This window comes from Ranitomeya imitator, chromosome 1, assembly GCF_032444005.1.
Source record: "Ranitomeya imitator isolate aRanImi1 chromosome 1, aRanImi1.pri, whole genome shotgun sequence".
Lineage (NCBI taxonomy): Eukaryota > Metazoa > Chordata > Amphibia > Anura > Dendrobatidae > Ranitomeya > Ranitomeya imitator.
This window is the reverse complement of record NC_091282.1, coordinates 339,516,967-339,535,148: the sequence shown is the minus strand read 5'-3', so window position 1 is coordinate 339,535,148 and position 18,182 is coordinate 339,516,967. Positions and strand designations below refer to the sequence as shown.

Below are 18,182 nucleotides of genomic sequence, written 5' to 3'. Positions count from 1 at the left end.
TTATCTGAACCAGCAAATGAAAAAGAGAAACAGACAGAACCTAAGGGTACCATCACACAGTGCAATTTTCATCGCACGATTCGTGACGCTCCAGCGTCGTAACAATATCGCTCCAGCGTCGTAGACTGCTGTCACACTTTGCAATCTACGACGCTGGAGCAATAATTTCATGACGTATGTGCGATGTAGAAGCCGTTGGTTACTATGCGCACATCGTATACGATATATGTTACACCATGCAATCATGCCGCCACAGCGGGACACTAGACGACGAAAGAAAGTTTCAAACGATCTGCTACGACGTACGATTCTCAGCGGGGTCCCTGATCGCAGGAGCGTGTCAGACACTGCGATCTCGTAACTATATCGCTCGAACGTCACGAATCGTGCCGTCGTAGCGATCAAAATTGCACTGTGTGACGGTACCCTTAGGCACGAATGTGCCTTCACTAATTCAGTGGGCATATTATGTTAACATTGCTTCTAGTGCTGGCAGATTAATGTGTTGGAGTCCTTTCTTTTCTATTGTGCACTGATCAATCTTAACAAGAAAACCATACACTAGAAAAAAAACACAATGAAACCTCAAGGTCACATTTGAAGTTTTGTTTTGTCATTGTTTCCTTTTGTTGCACATCTAAAGACACCTTTTTTTCCTAAGACTGAACCAGATACAGCTATATAATTTTATTATCTTTCAATTTAAAGCATATATATTTGTAAACATGTTTGTTTAGAATGGATTTGTTTAATTCAGTTTTTCCAAATGTACCTTTTTTATGGATAATTTCGTAGGTCTAAGGCTGCCGTCACACTAGCAGTATTTGGTCAGTATTTTACATCAGTATTTGTAAGCCAAAACCAGGAGTGGGTGATAAATACAGAAGTGGTGCATATGTTTCTATTATACTTTTCCTCTAATTGTTCCACTCCTGGTTTTGGCTTAAGGTACCGTCACACTAAGCGACGCTGCAGCGATACCGACAACGATCCGGATCGCTGCAGCGTCGCTGTTTGGTCGCTGGAGAGCTGTCACATAGACAGCTCTCCAGCGACCAACGATGCCGGTAACCAGGGTAAACATCGGGTTACTAAGCGCAGGGCCACGCTTAGTAACCCGATGTTTACCCTGGATACCATCCTAAAAGTAAAAAAAACAAACACTACATACTTACCTTCCGCTGTCTGTCCCCCGGCGTTCTGCTTCTCTGCTCTGGCTGTGAGCACAGCGGCCAGAAAGCAGAGCGGTGACATCACCGCTCTGCTTTCCGGCTGCCCGGCGCTCACAGCCAGAGCAGAGAAGCACAGCGCCGAGGACAGACAGCGGTAGGTAAGTATGTAGTGGTTGTTTTTTTTACTTTAACGATGGTAACCAGGGTAAACATCGGGTTACTAAGCGTGGCCCTGCGCTTAGTAACCCGATGTTTACCCTGGTTACCAGCGAAGACATCGCTGAATCGGCGTCACACACGCCGATTCAGCGATGTCAGCGGGAGAGCCAGCGACGAAATAAAGTTCTGGACTTTCTTCCCCGACCAGCGATATCACAGCAGGGGCCTGATCGCTGCTGCCTGTCACACTGGACGATATCGCTAGCCAGGACGCTGCAACGTCACGCATCGCTAGCGATATCGTCTAGTGTGACGGTACCTTTACACATACTGATGTAAAATACTGACCAAATACTGGTAGTGTGACGGCAGCCTGATAGCTTTGAAAATAATTTTTCAAAAACCATTTTAAGGGCATGTGCACACAATGTCTTTTTTTACATGAGTTCAACCTGGAATCTGCCTGGAAAAGGGCTGCAACGCCACAGCATAAAAAATTAATATAATGCACAGAAAAGTAAAAACAACATTGTTGTGCACACGATTAGTCTTTTATCGCTTGTTTTTACCGCTTCAGTGTTTGGAAACCATGAAAAGACAATACAGTTGAAAGTACAAAGAAAATACACCGGCGGAGGAGTGGCCACAAAATATGATGGCAAAACCACCAGCGACGCCGCTTTAGGAAAAAATACCGCCGTAGTCTGTAGTAGACTACGTCTGAGTATCCGCTTCCAGTAGAGCTCATGTTCACTCTGTACCATTATAGTCTATGGCCCCATCGGCGCATACGTCTGAATCCCATTTCGCGGAGGAATCAAAGAACAAATGGCAAACGCAATCTGAAAGCACCCTTAGAAAATATTGGTAGCTCCGCCTGCATCCCAATGACGTTGGGTGCATATACAATTACGGGGTTTAATTTTTTTTTATCAAGTCTATAATTATTGATGTAACTGACCTAAACATCTGAAGGAAATGTCTGCACTGTAGTACCACACAGAAAAGAAATGCAATAAGACTGAGAAGTGTTTCTGATAAGACTGACAAGGCAACCTGTCATCTGCTTCATGCTGCTCAAACTGGGGTCAGCATGAATCAAAGCCTGCCTGTGTGATTGTAACCAGGTATGTTTTCCTCAGAAACACACTGGCATTTCAGAGACAACAGACATTAAAGATCTGGCTGGGGACCATAGTCAGATAACGGACTAGTTTGGTACTGCCCTTGGCTGGCTCCTTCCAGCATTGCCAAAGGTGATTGACAGGTCTTCCCCTATGTACACAAGAGAGACATGTCAATCACCTGCAGCAGCACTCTTGAAAATCGGCCAGGGGTGGAGCTGGACTAGTCTGGTCTTCAGCTATGGTCCACTGCCCGATCTTTAAAGGGAACCTGTCAGATGATACATGCTGCACAATCCATGGACAGCATCTATCAGCCACTGGCTGTCCTACCACAGCCATATATGATTGTCTATGAATTTCCTCAAAATTTCAGAGAAAAACATAATTTTATTAGGGACCGAGCCATGTGGGTGACTAGTCGTCCCCGGCAGCTTCTCCACCCGCCCAATGACAGTAAATGACAAGCCTCTGCCTATATGTACATGCAGGCTGAAGCTCATCAGTCACAGTCAGTGAGCAGGGAGAAACCGCTAGAGACTCACCTGTACGACTAGTCAACCACGCGGCTCGGTCCCCAACTGCCATTAAAGGTATGTATTTCTCTGAGACCCTCTAGCCTTTCACAGACAAACATACGTGGCTGGGATACGACAGCCAGTGGTCAATACATGCTGTCCACGGTTTGGGCAGCATGTATCAACTGACAGGTTCCCTTTAAAATATATTTTCTCTAAAACATCATAGTGTTTCAGAGTAAAATATACCTGGCTGCAATCTCACAGCCAGGCTCTGATTCATACTGCCTGAATTTATAATTATGAAATAAGGATTATAAGGATTTATGATTATAAAATTAGAAAGGAGGGATGCACAAAAAAAAATCCACAGGCCTTATGGCCTACAGGTAACACTTAGGCTGCCGTCACACTAGCAGTATTTGGTCAGTACTTTACATCAGTATTTGTAAACCAAAACCAGAAGAGGAACAATTAGAGGAAAAGTATAATAGAAACATCTGCACCACTTCTGTATTTATCACCCACTCCTGGTTTTGGCTTACAAATACTGATGTAAAATACTGACCAAATACTGCTAGTATGATCATGGCCTTAGTCATATGGTGATATTATTGATATGGAGCTGTGATTGTCTACTTAGGATGGTCTTGACTTAGGGCTCATAGTCATCTGCCCTTAAATCGGACGAGTGCAATCCGATAAAAAAACGGATTGCACTCTTCCTTATTGTTAGTCTATGATTCCCTGCTCATATGCAATTTTTTTCTCAGCACAGATCGGACTGAGAAAAAAATAACAGCATGCTGAGAGTGGCCACGTATACCGGGCGAGTCTCATCAATGAAAGTCAATGGTTGTGAGAAAAAAAAATGGATCATCCGTGTGCCATCTGATTTTTACACACCTATCTCCTAGAAAACCTAACATAAAATTAGGGTTAACCCCACGTCATTTTTTTGGGGGGGAGGTACCCTCTTTTTAATAACCAGTAAAAGCTATGCAGACAGCAGTGAGCTGTTATTAATACGCTCTGAAGATTTATGGATAGTCACTCTGTCCTAGAATAATAACACCAGCGGTCTACTTTCCTTCAGCTGCTAAAGAAAAATGAGGGGGACCCCACACCAATCTATCCCATATCTATCTATCTATCTATCTATCTATCTATCTATCTATCTATCTATCTATCTATCTATCTATCTATCTATCTATCTATCTATCTATCTATCTAACATCTATCCCATATCTATCTATCTATCTAATTCTAAAACTCTGGGCAAAACCGTCAATGAAAAAGACCTGGGTGTATGGGTGGATGACAAACTCATATTCAGTGGCCAGTGTCAGGCAGCTGCTACAAAGGCAAATAAAATAATGGGATGCATTAAAAGAGGCATAGATGCTCATGAGGAGAACATAATTTTACCTCTATACAAGTCACTAGTTCGACCACACTTAGAATACTGTGCACAGTTCTGGTCTCCGGTGTATAAGAAAGACATAGCTGAACTGGAGCGGGTGCAGAGAAGAGCGACCAAGGTTATTAGAGGACTGGGGGGTCTGCAATACCAAGATAGGTTATTACACTTGGGGCTATTTAGTTTGGAAAAACGAAGACTAAGGGGTGATCTTATTTTAATGTATAAATATATGAGGGGACAGGACAAAGACCTTTCTGATGATCTTTTTAATCATAGACCTGAGACAGGGACAAGGGGGCATCCTCTACGTCTGGAGGAAAGAAGGTTTAAGCATAATAACAGATGCGGATTCTCTACTGTAAGAGCAGTGAGACTATGGAACTCTCTGCCGTATAATGTTGTAATGAGTGATTCATTACTTAAATTTAAGAGGGGACTGGATACATTTCTGGAAAAGTATAATGTTACAGGGTATATATACTAGATTCCTTGATAGGGCGTTGATCCAAGGAACTAGTCTGATTGCCGTATGTGGAGTCGGGAAGGAATTTTTTTCCCCAAAGTGGAGCTTACTTTTTGCCACATGGATCAACATATTAGAGCATGTTAGGTTAGGCTATGGGTTGAACTAGATGGACTTAGTCTTCCTTCAACCTTAATAACTATGTTACTATCTATCCCATATCATGTATCTACTGTATCTATCAATCTCTGTATTTAATATACATTTATTACTTACTAGCTTTAACCCCTTCACCCCCGGAGCTTTTTTGTTTTTTTTTCGTTTTTGTTTTTTGCTCCCCCTCTTTCCAGAGCCATCATTTTTTTTATTTTTTCCATCAATATGGCCATGTGAGGGCTTATTTTTTGCGGGACGAGTTGTATTTTTGAAAGCTTCCATTGGTTTTACCATGTCGTGTAACAGAAAACGGGAGAAAAATTCCAAGTGCAATGAAATTGCAAAAAAAGTGCAGTCACACACTTGTTTTTTGTTTGGCTTTTTTGCTAGGTTCACTAAATGCTAAAACTGACCTGCCATTGTGAGTCTCCAGGTCATTATTGCATTTTAATGCAATGTCGCGGCGACCAAAAAAATGTAATTTTGGCCATTTAGCAATCAGGTTAATCCTTTTTTTTTTAATTGATAGATTGGGTGATTCTGAACGCGGCGATACCAAATGTGTGTAGGTTTGATTTTTTTTTTATTGTTTTATTTGATTGAGGCGAAAGGGGGGTGATTTGAACATTTATTATTATTTTTTTATATATTTATATTAAACACTTTTTTAAAAAATTTTGGCATGCTTCAATAGCCTCCATGGGAGGCTAGAAGCATGCACTACTCGATCGCCCCTGCTACATAGAAGTGATGCTCAGATCACCTCTATGCAGCAGAATTACAGGCTTGCTATGAGCGCCGACCACAGAATGGCGCTCACAGCAATCTGCCATCAACAACCATAGAGGTCTCAAGGAGACGTCTGGTTGTGATGGCAATGCACCGAAGACCCCCAATCACGTGATGGGGTCAGCGGTGCGCGTACTTCCTGCCGCGTGGCCGACAGCGCTTGTTAAATGCCGCTGTCAGCGTTTGACAGCGGAATTTAGCTAGTTAATGGGCACAGGCAGATCACGATTCCGCTCGTGCCCATGTTGAAAACAGCTGACATTTTGCGTCTTTGAGGTGGGGTCACCGCTGGAGCCCACCTCAAAGCGGGGGGATACCGCCAGCTGACGTACTATTCCGTCAGCTGACAGAAAGGGGTTAAAATGACATTAAAAAATTATAGTAAAGAATAGTAATAACGGTCCTAGGAGCACTGGAAATGAGACCAAAACAAGGATTTTAGTGTTGAACCACAACGCGTTTCAACGGTTAAACCATCTTCATCAGGTGGAAAAAAATTATAGTATGTAAAAGCTGATGTTAATATTACCAGCAGAGTAGGCAAAAAAATTAAAACATAACCTTTAATAATAATACTCTAAAAAGGCCAAATGCCATGATGCATATTAGACAACAAAACATACATAAAGTGCAAGTGCTCAAAACAACTAGATAAAAAAAACTGGGGCAATCTCAACAAATAGTTCTAGAACTATTTCCTTCTTTTTCCCTCTTTTTCCCTCACAGGGGTGCTGACGCAATCAGCTTCTGATGAGGTTTTACTTGCCATTGCAAGGAACCTGTTACAGACAATACTATAACTTTTTAACTAGTTTTTCTACCCCCTGATGAACCCCCCCGAATGGAGGGAGACATACGTAGTAGAGGCTACATGTCCCTATGGGTTACTTATAACAGGTTCACACTAGGGTACTGCCGTTGTCAGGGCAGGAGTAATACAGGGGCACGACAAGGAGTGGTAAAATACTAAAAAAGAACTCTCGAAAGTTCTCCTTTTGTATTTATAAGTTTTTTTATTGTCTGAGTCAAAGATACTTTGAACATGAAGTGACAGAAACACACAGGACGAAGGGGGTTCTATATTTGTATCTAGAGCATGGTTGTTTTGAGCACTTGCACTTTTTGCCTACTCTGCTGGTAATATTGGTCTCTAATTGAGAAGGCACTGCAACTCAGATCAACCTCTGACGTAGATTGCTACAATAAAAGCTGATGTTAAAATCATATTGCATACAGATTGCATACTCATGTCATACAGATACCATATGGATGCTAGTTGAGAAAAATCGCATTGTACTTGAGTGACACTCGCCTTACTTTTCAGGAACAACATTGCACCGAATGTATTTATGCTGATGAGTGTGAGCCATTATAGTGAGGTGATTGTTGGAGATTTCCAGAAGGGCCTTTGAAGTTTGGGCACTTCACCACTAGGTGTCAATTTTTATAGAGGTATAGTTTTCAAAAGACTTTGATAGTTGTACAAGGTTTGAAATCAAAGTTAGAGGGGTTTTCCACTTTTAGGAAAGTGGATCCCAAATGCAGTAAAGTATCTTAAATAAACACAGTAGATCCGCACTCTCCCTGGGTCCTGCAATGGCTCCTCACTGCTGCTCCCGTCTGGGCGGTCTGACGCAGGATGCTGTCACTGGGCCCAGAGAGGGTGAGGAGCTGCTGTATTTATTTCAGGTATTGGGGTCCACGTTTCTGAAAGTGGAAAACCCCTTTAAGCAAGATTTGAGTGATGATTTATACATTTTATCTCCAATACTAGTGTAAACATCATATGTTAGAGAGTAAATCAGTGTTGCAGCATTTGACCAACATTACATTATAATTTTGGAGATCTTTTTATGCAATACTTTTCAATTAGTGTGACCGAGTTCTCCCCAAAATGCTCCTATTTATGCTTTCCTTGCCTGGTGTGCTCACGCGATGGATATGTCTCTGTTTTGAGGCTACTTATACTACTGACATGCCAGTTAGAAAAAACAGTTGTGTTTCCCGTTAAGTAATAATTCTTGTACATGCTAGTTAGGATTATGTCTTGTGCTGGTCTTAAACATGTGAAATATATTGACAACTAGGACATACTATTTGTTTTGTCAAAGGGGTGTGTCCCTACACAATTTGCAACTACCAGCACTGACTGGAGAATCTGTAGAAACACACCCTGTTGTCAATTGAAAGCTGACAGGTCCTTTTTAACTGTCGCTTGCTGTAAAACAAAAACATCAAAGCTGTGGGCACATTGACCAAAATAAAAACACACCTCTATATGATGATGCTGCACAAAGATTGTTGCCATTATTATTATTGATACTACTAATAATAACTTAACATTCTAACTATTTGCATATTTGTAATATTCTAATTGATATTAGAGTTAGTCTCTCTAAATATCTAGAAACACAGCAGGCATCATACTGATAGGAGTTAAAAAATAGGAATACATACTGTATATAGATAATGGCCAGATAGAAGATAGCTAGATAGATAGTATATGGTATTAATAGATGGATGGATAGATATTAGATGGATAGATAGATAGATAGATAGATAGATAGATATTAGAGATAGATAGGTAGATACTAGATAGATAGAGAGATAGATAATATATAGATAGATAGATGATACATAGATAGATGATAGATAGATAGATAGATAGATAGATAGATAAATGATAGATAGATAATAGATACATAATGGATAGATAGATAATTGATAGATAGATGATAGATAGATAGATAGTAGAGAGATAGATAATAGATAGATGATACATAGATAGATAATAGATAGATGATAGATAGATAATAGATAGATAATGGATAGATAGATAATAGATAGATAGATAGATAGACAGATAGCTTGATGAAAGCAGATGCATATTTGCATCAGTTTTATCATGAGTTGTGATTAGGTGAGGCTCAAAAAAACTGACCCTGATGCAATTGATATATGTGAACTCAAACTGAGGCTCTTTTGAGCACAGCCCTTATCTGTTGCATCCTCAAACTTTCATTTTATTTAATGAGGGTGTCAGATGCAAAGAAATATGCGTCTATCATTTATTCAGTAAAGAACAATAAATTTACAGCATCTATGTGTCATATAATAACAAAAAGCAAAAAAAGAATATCCAGCTCAACGAGACAGTGAAAAGTAAAAACTTGGTACTTTATTCACTTCATATAGAAGCAGAGGATAAAAACATCAGCACAATAAGGATAAGAACACTATCTATCTACGCGTTTCAGGTGGCAAAGCACCCTTAATCATGATATGAGCTCACTATGGTGAGCTGGATTTTCTTTTTCGTCATATAATAACAACCTGATCCAGGAACCTGAAAACCAAACCCTCACTGATGGCATGTTATCACTTCTCCAACCAGAATCTGCGCCCTGCCTTTTCTTGTATCCCCTATTATGTATAGGACATAATTTGGCGCATCACTTAGGGCAGTCCCACACGTCCAGATAATTCCGGTACCGGAATTATCCATGTCCATGTTGTTAGGGTTGGCGGAACGCACCAAATATATTATTTATTAAATGGAATTGGTGCGTTCGCAACCCGGGATCCACCGTGCAGGAAAGTACCTGCTGCTAAATAATGGCGGCTCTATATGGCGGTATATACCAACTCTGTTAGCTTCACAGAGTAACCGCGAGAGGAAAGCTCTGTGCCCTGTTAGACTTTCACAGAGGCACAGGCCAACTACCCAGACGTGAGCAGTGAGTGGTCATGCATGCATACAAAACTCCTCGCTGGAGATGCCAGCATTCTAGGGGCTTATTTCAGCCGGGTCCCTGAACACATTCATACACATGACCACATTGGCGCAAAGCATATAACATAAGACGATACTAGCGCATGGCCGTGCGGCCATACGAGCCTTAAATAGCTGCAGCACATCTAGGACCTGTGAAAGAAGGACCAATGGAATTGCTGCAGCACCTGAGCACGTGACCCCAGACCTCCACTGAGAGATCCTGCCCTGGGCATGCTCAGTGTGCAAAGCAGAACTAGTCCTAGTACCTGCAGGACCTTCCGTGAGAAGGACCAATGGGAGTCGCTGCAGTACCTGAGCATGTGACCCTAGACCTCCACTGAGAGATCTTGCCCTGGGCATGCTCAGTGTGTGTAAATAAGGACTTAGTCCCAGAGAAGCCTGCTCGCCGCAGATCAGTGCAGGGTTCAATAGGAGAGCCAGAAAAGGTAGTAGTAACCCTATGCACAGAATCAGCCTCATCGAGACGCTGGGAGCGACGTCTCCGCTGAGCAGACCCCACTGCGGCCGATGCAGAATGGGAGACCGCAGCAGACACGGATCGAGACTCCCCTGTGCAGCAGAGGAAACTCGACTCCTAACACGTGTGCCCCTGCGTTTCTGTGGCACACGTGTGCCACCCCTGTGCCCAGTGGGTACCACACGGAGCATGCAGGAGACAGCGCTAAAGTTTAGCGCTGTCCCCTGCATCGTGCTGAAACCGCGATTCATATCTTCTGTGCAGCAGCGTTTGCTGCAGAGAAGATATGAATAATCCATTTTTTTGTGGTTTTTCGTGTATAAAATAAAGGTCCCCACTGACGTGTGAAACCAGCCTTATAGAGTGTACTAATGACTTAGGTAATCGGCTTGCATTTTAATTACAAATAATTTTTTTAGCTAATTGATTAAAAAGAAAGAAAAGTCTAAAATCTTTTTTATTGTAAAATAGAATTGTCTTTTCTAACTTGGGTATTTCTGTGATAAATATACATAGGCAGATGAATTTGTGCTACATTTCTAAAAATATGAAGTTTAAATTAAATGTAGGGGTTTCAGAATACATATACAGCCAAGTATAGTCCCAACCATACTCAGCCTCAGGCCATGTTCACACATTCAGTATTTTACATTAGTATTTCTCAGCCAAAACCAGGAGTGGGTGATAAGTACAGAAGTGGTGCATATGTTTCTATTATACTTTTCCTTTGATTGTTCCACTCCTGGGTTTGGCTTACACATACTGATGTATAATACTGACCAAATACTGAACGTGTGAATGCGGCCTAAGGGCTGGTTCAGCCGAGCATATTACACGTATGTTTGCTGTTCATGTTAAATCAGATATCACACAGGCAGCACATGGACTAGTCTTACTGCATAGGGTCGGTCTTCTGATGGCTACCAGATGGATAATCCATATTTTCCCCATTTTCTACAGATACATTGCAATTATTAACCTAAGAAACAATATTTGGTCTTGTACATTTTTTAAGAGTTGTTGTTTAAAAATGGATGCCATACGGTTGTAAAATATATATAGATGTCACACGGATGGCATATGAATGATAATACAGATGAAAAGCATCCTTTCTTTTTTCTAGATTAAAAACATACAGTTTTTAATTTTCTCATCTGAACCCGGCCTTATTCTGCTTCCTTCACGCCAGCATCTTGCAAATCATTGACATTCTATACTCTGGCATGAAGACAAGGTGTAATTGGTTATGTACGCTGGATATCCGCTGCCATCTCTCACTATTGACAGGGCAGGTGCACATTACCAGGTCTTGCTCTTCACCCAGCAAAGTCTCTTTTGCCTTCCATGTACAATAATGTTTATAAAATCCATAGGGTCTATCAATTTCCTTCATATCTATAGCGCCAACATAGCATGGGGATTCAGTAAGCAAACATGACAACACATACAGTGGGGGAAATAAGTATTTGATCCCTTTCTGATTTTGCACATGTTCCCACTGACAAAGACATGAACAGCCTATAATTTTAAGGGAAGGTTCATTTTAACATTGAGAGATAGAATATCAAAAATAAAATCCAGAAAATCACATTGTATAAATTATATAAATTTATTTGCATTTTGCAGTGAGAAATAAGTATTTGACCCCCCTGGCAAATGAGACTTAATGCTTGGTGGCAAAACCCTTGTTGGCAAGCACAGCAGTCAGACTTTTTTCTGTAGTTGATGATGAGGTTTGCGCACATGTCAGGAGGAATTTTGGTCCACTCCTATTTGCAGATCATCTCTAAAACATTAAGATTTTGGGGCTGTTGCTTGGCAATTTGGCGCTTTAACTCCTTCCATAAGTTTGTCTATGGGATTTGGAGACTGGCTAGGCCACTCCATGACCTTAATGTGCTTCTTTTAGAGTCACTCCTTTGTTGCTTTGGCTGTATGTTTTTGTTGCAAGACCCAGCCACGACCCATTTTTAATGTCCTGACGGAGGGAAGGAGGTTGTCACTCAGAATTTTACGGTACATGGTTCCATCCTTTTTCCCATTATTGTGGTGAAGTAGTCCTGTGCCCTTAGCAGATAAACACCCCCAAAGCATAATGTTTCCATCTCCATGCTTGACAGTGGGGACGGTGTTCTTTGGGTCATAGGCAGCATTTCTCTTTCTCCAAAACACGGCGAGTTGAGTTAATGCCAAAGACATCAATTTTCGTCTCATCAGACCACAGCACCTTCTCCCAATCACTCACAGAATCATCCAGGTGTTCATTAGCAAACTTCAGATGGACCTACACATGTGCCTTCTTGAGTCCTTGCTGGCACTGCAGGATTTTAAACCTTTACGGCGTAATATGTTACCAATGGTTTTCTTGGTGACTACTTTGAGATCATCATTAACAAGTTCCCCCGTGTAGTTTTAGGCTGATCTCTCACCTTCCTCAAGATCAAGGATACCGCACGAGGTAAGATTTTGCATGGTGCCCCAGATCGATGTCGATTGACAGTGATTTTGTATTTCTTCCATTTTCTTACTATTGCACCAACAGTTGTCTCCTTCTCACCCAGCATCTTACTTATAATTTTGTAGCCCATTGCAGGTTTGTGCAGGTCTATGATCTTGTTCCTAACATCCTTATAAAGCTCTTTGGTCTTGCCCGTGTTGTAGAGGTTAGAGTCTGACTGATTAATTGAGTCTGTGGACAAGAGTGTTTTATAAAGGTGACTATGTAAGACAACTGTCGTTAATGGAGGTAATGAGTTGATTAGGAGCGTCTAACCGGTCTGTAGGAGCCAGAACTCTTAATGGTTGGTAGAAGATCAAATATTTATTTCTCACTGCAAAATGAAAATAAATTTATATGATATATACAATGTGATTTTCTGGATTTTATTTTTGATATTCTATCACTCAATGTTAAAATTAACCTACCTTCATGTCCTTGTCAGTGGGCAAACTTACAAAATAGTGATCCATCCATAACATTTCTTCCATTTGGTGAATACTGAAATGGTGTTTGAAAAATGTCAGAATTGCTGTTTTTGATCATTTGCTTACTAAAAAATTGTAATAAAAAAGATCAGTAAGTTGCAAACTTGCATGGACCTTAAAATGGTAATGATAAAAACGACAAACTATACAACAAAAAATTACCTTGTACAACTCCATCAACTAAAAAATAAAAAAGCTATGGTCTTGGAATTCAAGATGGAAAAGTGAAAGCGAAGAGGGGCCAACTCTGTCACCCAACAGTCTGAATATACCTGGAACCGGTCCTTTCTCGGTCACAATGTTGCCTTTATATTTCATATGAGTTCCTACTTGGAAAAATGAGCATAATATGCCTTGTAAATGGCAGATTGTGGGATTTTCAGAGAAATGCATGGCTATGAAACCATATTGTATTTTTTAACAATGAACACAATACTGCTAATTATATGTTTAAGTATACAACACAAAATTTCTAAAAAGAAATCCACTTGTGTTGTGTTTCTTGAGTATCCCTTTGACATGCTTATGAGGACACCATTCACATGGATGAATTCTAGCATGGGACTATGCATGAAAATAGGAGATGTTTCATTGTATCAGAGTCCATTCTTTAGGAAGCACTCCTGTCCACACTAGGTATGCAAACATGCTAAGATTATTTGCATTTAGTGACCTTTTTATATGTTAAATAACACAGTGAATGAATTATAATGTATTCATTGAAAATTAGCCTAAAACCACTTCACTATCAATGTGCATTTTGTCTTGAGATTGAAATGATTCTTGTATATATTTGCTCTCATACGCAAGAGTGCTCGCTTGACCAAGCGCTCCTGTGCTTCTTATGAGAAAACCATTTCTAGACATGTCTGGCGACAGATTATGTCCCTGAGAAAAAAGCTATCAAAAGTCTGAAATTGGAAATGCCCAATCAACATCTCTAACAATCAGCTGTTTGGGGACTCTTTATGTGAAGGAGAGAATGGCTAATGAAATCAATTATTACACCTTACATAAGCCAGCTCAGATATGATGTGACAAAGATGGCGACTATATCCTGGAACAACACCCTGGAAGGAATTTTTGGAATGTGAAGCAGATACTGGACATTGGATTGAATACCAAATATGGAGTGGAGTTGGCAAGGACCTATCATATGCTGACACCATGAACTATTCAGAAGTTGAACAACACCAACTTCCTGCCTGTTACAAGATTCTTTTTTGTAAGAATAAAGTTCAGTTGTTTGCCAGCCTTTGCCGAGGAAGGAGCATACATCTGACTCTGTGTCCGGTGTCTCTCTTTTAAGCAAATGAACACCGTGTGCACTGCTATATCTGTGGTGCAGAGACTAGGTTCCCAAACCATCAGTAATAGAATATAAAAGTCTCGCACTCAACTTCAGTCTCATTGATTAGTGAAGTTTATTGATGCAAGGTGGCACTAGAAACGTTTCAGCTCATATAGAGCTTTCATCAGTCACGTGCTGTGCCTTAAGAGTGTGTATCGGACATGTCACGGGTTGATATATGGGACATATATGGTACTGCCAAAAAGGGGTAGAAAGATGAGATGGTGGTCTTGTGTTTAATGCTTAAATTACAAGATAGAGGAGCTCATAACAATAAGAATCTCTGGAAAAGATCAGGGGCCTCAAAGTAATCAGCATGAGAATATGGGCTTCTATGCGTAGTGTCCGTAGAAAGAGGTGATAGCCTCAACCCTGGCCGAGTAGAAGCAGGGGCTGCTGTATAGAGCCGCCTGTGTGTGGGAAGCGTCCCCTGAGATGGGTGGACTCCGCGTCTCAGGGGACGCTTCCCACACACAGGCGGCTCTATACAGCAGCCCCTGCTTCTACTCAGCCAGGGTTGAGGCTATCACCTCTTTCTACGGACACTACGCATAGAAGCCCATATTCTCATGCTGATTACTTTGAGGCCCCTGATCTTTTCCAGAGATTCTTATTGTTATGAGCTCCTCTGTCTTGTAATTTAAGCATTAAACACAAGACCACCATCTCATCTTTCTACCCCTTTTTGGCAGTACCATATATGTCCCATATATCAACCCGTGACATGTCCGATACACACTCTTAAGGCACAGCACGTGACTGATGAAAGCTCTATATGAGCTGAAACGTTTCTAGTGCCACCTTGCATCAATAAACTTCACTAATCAATGAGACTGAAGTTGAGTGCGAGACTTTTATATTCTCTTTTAAGCATGCACTTGGCTCATATTTTGATCAGGAACAGGCAATCACAAAAGGTCTCACCTTAAGAGATCACCCCAACACTTACACATTAGATTGTTGGCTGAACCCATCATTATTGATGGATTTGGACAACATTTCACTATTTCTCCCTACTCCTTCAGATAAGGTTGTCAGTTACTTATAAGACTGCCACTTTACTTTTGAGCAAAGAATGAATAATGATCTCAATAAATAAAACACAATGTTTTGCCCTGGTCTAGAACATGCTACCCACAGACGGCGCATCATTTTCATGATGATAACGTTGATAAAGGATCAAACAACTGATGCTACTGTACGGTCTAAGCACCATTTTACACCACTGACTTCAATGTAGAAAACATTTAAAAACCAATCTTAAGAGTTTTAGGCTTGTATGCGTTTAAGAAGTATGTTCAAAACCCAATTTTACTTGATAGACCCTTGCTACGTCTTCCGAAAGAATCCACCCTTGCAGCATAGCCCCAGTATACGTAAAGTCAACAAGTATGATAAAGTTATAATCCAGCAACGGGAGGTGTGCGGAGTACAGCTTCACCAGTATAAAGTTCATGCACCAAGGCCAAGGCAGGGAATCGTGTTTGGATGGACTTTTTTAGGCATTATGAATAACGGGCAGAGTTTTACTCAGAAGCCTTACCATTGCTGGATTATATTTGTTTTACTATGTAAAAGATTGAAACTCTGCGCCTGAATCCATATAGATAGATCGAATATTCTAGTTGTCTTCTAAACATACCGGTCGTATAACACTATGTTCTGTGTTTCTTTAGTGTCCTCTTGTACAGACAGAAGTTTATCTCCAGATCTTCAAGACCCTATACAGGATGAAAGTAAAGAGACAGATCATTCCACCTCTTCTGATAAAGAGACTGCCAACAATGAGAATGAGGAGCAGAACTCTGGTACCAAAAGAAGAGGACCTAGGACCACCATTAAAGCAAAGCAACTAGAGACCCTCAAGGCAGCATTTGCAGCCACTCCAAAACCGACAAGACACATTCGAGAACAGTTAGCACAGGAAACAGGACTCAACATGCGAGTAATTCAGGTAAACGACAGCTCAGGAAGATATTATTTCCTTTAGAATCTATATGTTTATGGTGCAATATTATTATTAATACTTCTGTTACTGTATTTGTTCTTGGAGTCTGGGAGAATGCATGAAGATTCTTTCAAGCAGAAAGTGATGTCTATTACTTTAGATGCAGTTGGATAAAAAGCAGATATAAATGGATAAAAAGAACGCTCCACCTTATGTTTAATTCATTGATAATTGCTAACAATTTACAAAAACATTTGTTTGATATGGTAGTTAACAGTGAGTATGTTTTGGCCTTATCTACAATGGATCAATACTGAATGATGCCTAAAGGGGAGTTCCATCACTAAGATCCTATTCCAATACGTAGTAGGTGTAATAATAATAATAATAAGGTAACTCCAATTAGAAATGTAGTATAGTTCTTCTGATTCGCTATGTCTTACCCATGTGCAAGGCATTGCAGTGGCTTAAGTATCCATGGTTATGACCATGAACAGTTAACTGTCACTATATGAGTAGTTGTAACCATGGATATCTACGCTACTACAATGCTCTGCACATGGGGTAAGCGACATAGTGAATCAGAAGAACTAAACTACATTTCTAATTGGAGCTATTATAAAATTATTATTACTACATGTACTACATAATGGGATTGGATCTTGGAGATGCGACTCCCCTTTTAAATCTATTTTTGTTAAACAATCTGAGAGCAGAATGATGTAGGGGCAGAGTCCCTGATTACAGCAACCTACTATTTACTGAGCTGCTTTCTGCAGTTTTGATAAAAATCACTGTTATGTCTGCAGCAGATCTAGCAGTTCTCTGAATGCTGAGCTCTGTATAACCCTACCCACACCACTGATTGGCATTTTTCTGTGTACACCGTGCATAGGCAGAAAGCTGCCAATCAGTGATGGGTTATTCAAAGCCAATGAATATATTGGACTACATGGTGTCAAGTTTGCTAGTTCTTTAGTGATAAACTCCATTTAATCAAGACTGTAGCAAGCAGTCCAGTGACACATTGCTGAATTCAGGGTCTTTGGTAATACAATTCGACTCTGAGATTAGGTGGCAAAAACCTGGTGACAGATTCACTTAAAAGTGAATATCAATCTATTGTCATGTTGTTTCTATATCTAACATTCAGTGCTGTCTATTTTATCAATGTATTTTTACATTGTAGCTCAATTTTTTGATACAGAGCTACAAGTCCCCTGTGTGCACATTGAGTTAAATATTAAAATTCTGTCTGCCCGCTTCCTCCACTAGGGGGACCTTAAGCGCCTAGACTTTACAAATTATGCAAATTGTCTCTTCTGCAAGGAGAAACGATACTTCTTAGACTATACAAAGAATTCATCATCTCAAAAATAATCTTTTTTTCTCTACACTTATGATAGGACGTGGTTATTCCATTTGTAATATGTGTAATTAGCATAGCATTTTATTTGACACTCATATGTAAAGGATGAGGTTATGAAAAAAATAACTGCTTGTCTATTAAAAAAGGTTCTAGTTTCAACAAACTTTGCATTATCAATGTTCAGGTGAATATAAGAAAATATATGGTATATCTTATCAAAGAAATCTGCTAATTTATCCTCTTAGGAGACACTTCTTCCCCTCCTCACACCTCCAGAACTCACCATCCACTCTAAGAAAAAAAGCCAAAATCAATTTTGGTTAGAGCGAGACCAATAAGGAGCCAGGTTACACCTCCTGTTATAGTCTATGGAGAGGGGAGGGATGAGGAGAAGTGAGGAATACTCAGCACAGTGTGACACACAAAACTTGTGCTGCAGCTTCAAGCAAATATTAAACATCAGTATAGAGCT

The 18,182-nt window shown here is 40.4% G+C and overlaps 1 protein-coding gene across 1 annotated transcript in view; it reads left to right on the top strand.

The window, feature by feature from the left end:
- LHX5 (LIM homeobox 5) overlaps positions 1-18,182 on the top strand; it is a 44,203-nt gene that overhangs the window by 7,991 nt on the left and 18,030 nt on the right. The window contains exon 3 of the mRNA XM_069759801.1: positions 16,070-16,347. Within this exon, the coding sequence (XP_069615902.1) occupies positions 16,070-16,347 (278 nt within the window). The remainder of the gene's footprint in view (positions 1-16,069; positions 16,348-18,182) is intronic.